The following is a 5,028-nucleotide window of genomic DNA, read 5'->3' as shown; positions in this document are numbered from 1 at the left end:
GTCTGACCCCTAGCCTTTGGCCCCATCTGCGAGGGCATGGTTACACTGTGGGGGTGGAGAGGAGAACTGGGTTTGACACCATGCCCCCCCTCCATGCGAGGAGGGCAAGGGGGTGTGACCCCCTGCCCATGGGGTTATTACCTCATGACCCCCCCCAAGATGATATGTCCCAGCATGGGGCAGCCCCCCAGACTGTTCCCTGGCCCCCCTGGGCGTGGCTGGCCCCCGCCCAGCTCAGATTTCACTGTCAGCCGGGTGCAGCTGTCTTGGCCCGTCTGTGGGCACCGCCTGGAGCTGGAGTGAGAGGCCCCGGCCCAGCCCGGCCACAGTGTGAGTGCCCCCCGCACCCCAGAGCCCCTGCACCCCTCCCCGCCACCCCCTCGGCCTTACAAGAGCTGTGGGGATCTGCTGTCCGTCCCTGGGGGTGGGAGAGACCCATGGGGGGGGCCAGCTCTGGTGCTTTCGGTGTAGGAGCATCTGGGGGAGCTGGTGGGGAGACCCAGAGGTGGGCACATTGCGGGGTGGGGGGGAGCGACACTATCCCCCAGAGGGGTGAGCCCCTGCAACCCTGGCAGTACCCTTCACTCCTGACCCGCAGCCCCCTGCCGCCCCCCCCAGCCCTGCCCATGCCCTGCACTTCTGACCCTCAGCCCCCAAACAGTGGGACTGGGGGGCCAGGTAGATCTTGGGAGTGGGGGGCACAGGAGCAAGGGAGCCAGAGCCGTGACCCCTACCCTGCCTTGGCAGTATGACGGAGAAGGAGGCGCTGGAGCCACCAGCCTCCCCGGGAGAGACAGCCGAGGGCCAGGTACGTTCTGGGGCAAGGGGTCCTGGGCAGCCCTGGTGGGGCAGGGCCTTGCCACTGCCCCACAACTCGAAGGACCCTGGGGGCATTATCTGTGTCTTCCTAGCAGCCAGCATCTCCCCAGGGGCCGAGTGGGCTGGAGGGCTCGGAGCCCAGACGCCTGGGTTGTATCCCAGGCCTGGAAGAGGGGGGAGCACCTGGTGCTTTAGGGCAGTGGGAGCCGGGGCCCGGATGCCTGGTTTCCATCCCCAGCTGGGGAGGGGGTGTGGGGTCTCCTGGGTGAAGATGGGGCAGGGCTGCAGCCAGGACACCTGGGTTCCTCCCCTGCCTCTGTCCCTGCCACACGGCCCAGGACACATCCTCTGTGCCTCAGTTCCCCTGCTGAGCCCCATCTCCCCCAGATCCAGCGGCTCCGGCACCTCTTCCAGCGCAAGGCCCCGGAGCCGCCGCCTGAGACGCCCGAGCCGCAGCCCGAGAACGAGGCCCTGGTGAGCCCCTCGGGGGGGCCCCTCTACTACATCTACGAGGAGGAGGAAGAGGAGGAGGAGGAGCCCGAGCCGCCCCCGGAGCTACCACCACCCATCAATGACAAGCCCCACAAGTTCAAGGAGCATTACTTCAAGAAGCCCAAGTTCTGCGACGTCTGTGCCCGCATGATTGTCTGTGAGTGGGGACCTCCTTCCCCTACCCACAATCTCCTGGGGCAACCACGGGGGCCACTCGGCCCTACCCAGAATCCCCTGGGGCAACCGCGGGCCACTCGGCCCTACCCAGAATTCTCTGGGGCAACCACGGGGGCCACTCGGCCCTACCCAGAATCCCCTGGGGCAACCACGGGCCACTCGGCCCTACCCAGAATCCCCTGGGGCAACCATGGGGCCACTCAGCTCTACCCAGAATCCTCTGCTCTGGCTGGGTGCCTGGGGTTGCTGGCAGAAGAGGGGCTCAGGGGTGGGGTGGGCTGCAGGGGCTGCAGGGGACCAGGATCTGGGAGGGTGCAGGGCACCAGGGACCTGGGGCTGGGGTACTGTGGGGGACCGCAGGGCACCAGGGAATGGATGCTGGGGGCTGGGAGGCTGTGGGGGCCATAGGGTACCAAGGAACAGGGGCTGGGCCTGGGGACCGTGGGCCAGGTGCCAGAGTGCCGTGCCTGGGGGGCCTCAGGGCACCAGGGACCAGCGGCTGGGTGCTGGGGGGCCAGGGGCTGGGGCTGGGGGTTGGGGGGGGCTGCAGGGCGCCAGGGACCGGGGGCTGCAGGGCTGGGGTTGAGCCGCCCCCTCCTCACAGTGAACAACAAGTTTGGGCTGCGGTGCAAGAACTGCAAGACCAGCATCCACCAGCACTGCCAGTCCTACACCAAGATGCAGCGCTGCTTCGGCAAGATCGTGAGTGTGGGGCCCCAGGCGGCCTGGTGCTGCCCCAGCCTGTCAGGGCCACCACCCTGCAGGGCCGGGGGCAGAACCCAGGCGTCTGGGCTGCCCCCTAACCCCTGTCCCCCTCCAGCCGCCCGGCTTCCGGCGGGCCTACAGCTCGCCCCTGTACAGCGACCAGCAGTACGCCTGCGTCAAGGAGCTGCTCTGTGAGTACCTGCCCCACCCCGGGGCTCGGGGACTCCCCAGGCCCCGCCCCACCATGCTCAATGCTCCCCTGGGGCATCTCCCCCCCCACACAGCTGCCACCAACCGGAGCGACCCCGTGTTCGAGACCCTGCGCACGGGTGTCATCATGGCCAACAAGGAGCGCAAGAAGGGCCAAGAGGAGAAAAAGAACGTGAGGGGGCATTGGTGGGGGGGCTGGGGACACTGGGGGGCAGGGGGACGTCCATTTCCCCAAGGCATCTCGCTGTTGTGATGGGCCCTCCACGGACCCCCCAGGGCATTGTGGGAAACTCCAGCCTGGGAGTAGGGTGGGGCAGGGGCTGTGTTTGCCCCAGAGGCCCCAGGAACCAACTGCCCAGAGCTGCCTTGCCAGTACCCAGAATCCCCAGCCACGGGGCCACCTCTGCTTACCCACAGTCCCCTTGGGCAGCCAGGGAGCCACATTCCCCTTACCCACAATCCCCAGGGGCAGCCAGAGGGCCCTATTCCCCTTACCCATAATGCCCTGGGCAGCCAGGGGGCACCTCCCATTACTCACAGTCCCCTGGGGCAGGCATGGGGCCACATCCCCCTTACCCACCATCCTCTGCTCAGCCTCAGTGCCCCCAGTCTGGTTACCCAGCATCCTCCAGGGCCCCACTCATTCCTAGCCCTGCTCCCCCATGACCTGCTACCCAGAATCCCCCGGGGCTCTCGCCCTGGCCATGCCCCTGCCCTGGGGCCAATTACCCAGAATACTTTGGGGCTGCCCCCTGCCCTGACCCTGCCCCCCTGCCCCCAGCCCTTGGCAGCCATGATGGAGGAGGAGCAGGAGCTGCCCAAGCCGGAGGGGGACAAGGCGGAAGGAGGTGAGTGTGGAGTGGGGCGGGGGGGTCCTGCCCCCAACTGCCCCAGGGCTGGGCCAGGGGCAGCCAGGACGCAACTGACCCCCCCCCGGTGCCCCAGGGAACCCTGAGGGTGACAAGAAAGCAGAAAAGAGCGCCCCTGATGACAAGGTACCGTCCCCATGGGCTGGGGGAGGCCCTGGAGGGACCCCTGCGCCCCCAGCCCAGCCCCGACCTTCTGGCCTTGCCCCCCCAGAGCAAGAAGCCGCAGGCCGGGGTGCGTGGGGGCTTCGGGCAGTCCCACTACTTCGTGGCCCTCTATCGCTTCAAGGCGCTGGAGAAAGACGACCTGGATTTCCCGTGAGCGGGGCCAAGGGGGGTTGTCTGGGGGGGTCACTGTCCTGTGCTTGAGTCACCTGGGAGGAAGGGGGCAGGTTTGCTGGCCCCTGCTTGGCCGAGCTCAGGCCCGTGGTGGCTCCCTGGCCTCTCCCTCGGCCAATCCTAGGACTCCAGGGGCAGGGGATTGATGCTGGCGGTAGTCCCCCCCACCCCCCCGCATGGCACAGGCGCCCTGCCTCAGTCGCAATTCCTTGCCTTGCAGCCCTGGGGAGAAGATCACCGTCATCGACGACTCCAACGAGGAGTGGTGGAGGGTGAGGGGGCCACAGCCATGGGCACAGGAAGGGGGCCTTGGTGGGGGGGGGGTCGCAGTGTTTGTGAAAGGAAGAGGGTGGGGGTAGGGCCCCCATGTCCCACCAGTGCCCCTCACTCCTTACCCGCAGCCCCCTGCCCCCCCCAGCCGTGCACCATGGTGCCCCTCACTCCCAACCTGCAGCACCCCATCCACCAGCCCTGTTGGTGCCCGTCACTCTCAACCCACAGCCCCTGCCAGGCTCTGAGCCTTGCCCCCCCGGCCCCGCTGTATCTTATCCAGGGCAAGATTGGCGAGAAAGTCGGTTACTTCCCCACCAACTACATCATCCGGGTGCGGGCGGGCGAGCGCGTGCTCAAGGTGACCCGCTCCTTTGTGGGCAACCGCGAGATTGGGCAGATCACCCTCAAGAAGGACCAGGTGAGACCCTAGCCCCCCAGCCCCCACTACCCTGTGGCCTCTGCCCCTGCCTCGACACCCGCCAGCATCTTGGTGCCTCCTGGAGCCATGTGCCCCAGCCCCTGCGGGTGCCCATCCCTGCATCTCTGCTCCCCCAGATCCTGTGTCCTATCTTTGCCCCACCCCCGGGCTCCTGCCAAGTGTAACCCCCCCTCCCATCACCCCCAGATCGTGGTGCAGAAAGGCGAGGAGCTGAACGGCTACATCAAGGTGTACACAGGGCGCAAAGTCGGGCTCTTCCCTGCTGACTTCCTGCAGGAGATCTGAGTCCCCCATGCTGGACGGGGGCCACGGGTGCTGGGCATGGACTCCCCCCTCCCAACCCCTCCCCGGCACTGGGGGCAGAGGCAGCTGGAACCACCCCCCTCCCCAGCCCCAGGTGCCCCCTAGATGTCCCTCCCAAGACTCCTGGCTTTGCTGGCAGGCCCCAGATCCCTCCTTCTCCCCTCAGGGCCCCGTGCTATGTGGGAGTGGGGGGGCTGAGTGTGTGTGTTGGGGGGTCTGGGCTGTGGTGCTGGGGGGCTGATCCTGTAACACTTGAGCAATATATGTCTGGTCCCAGCCTGGCCTCTCTGGTGGTGCAGGGGTAGGGGGCACAAACCCATATGGGGGCCCAGACTCACACAGGGGGTGGGAGAGGCTGTTCCCCCCTTGCAGGGCATTGGGCCATGGGCAGTGCCAGGCATGTGG

The 5,028-nt window shown here is 67.4% G+C and overlaps 1 protein-coding gene across 4 annotated transcripts; it reads left to right on the top strand.

Moving 5' to 3' along the window:
- Nucleotides 1-241: 241 nt before the first annotated feature.
- STAC3 (SH3 and cysteine rich domain 3) lies at nucleotides 242-4,899 on the top strand. Of its 4 annotated transcripts, none has more exons than XM_090051336.1 (12): nucleotides 242-330; nucleotides 748-808; nucleotides 1,207-1,468; nucleotides 2,093-2,190; nucleotides 2,309-2,384; nucleotides 2,478-2,575; nucleotides 3,185-3,251; nucleotides 3,349-3,398; nucleotides 3,484-3,587; nucleotides 3,829-3,880; nucleotides 4,162-4,299; nucleotides 4,507-4,899. In XM_090051336.1, the coding sequence occupies exons 2-12, from the start codon at nucleotides 749-751 to the stop codon at nucleotides 4,603-4,605; spliced, it is 1,104 nt and encodes a 367-aa protein (XP_089907462.1). In that variant the 5' UTR covers nucleotides 242-330; nucleotide 748; the 3' UTR covers nucleotides 4,606-4,899. The 4 variants fall into 4 exon arrangements, with proteins under 4 accessions (XP_089907462.1, XP_089907463.1, XP_089907461.1 ...); XM_090051337.1 differs by having other exon boundaries at nucleotides 260-330; nucleotides 1,234-1,468; XM_090051335.1 differs by lacking the exon at nucleotides 242-330 and adding an exon at nucleotides 354-505 and having other exon boundaries at nucleotides 1,234-1,468.
- The last annotated feature ends 129 nt before the right edge of the window (nucleotides 4,900-5,028 follow it).

Source organism: Crocodylus siamensis, chromosome 6, assembly GCF_052110815.1.
Source record: "Crocodylus siamensis isolate JL-2025a chromosome 6, ASM5211081v1, whole genome shotgun sequence".
Taxonomy (NCBI): Eukaryota; Metazoa; Chordata; order Crocodylia; family Crocodylidae; genus Crocodylus; species Crocodylus siamensis.
This window is presented reverse-complemented; position numbering and strand designations above follow the sequence as displayed.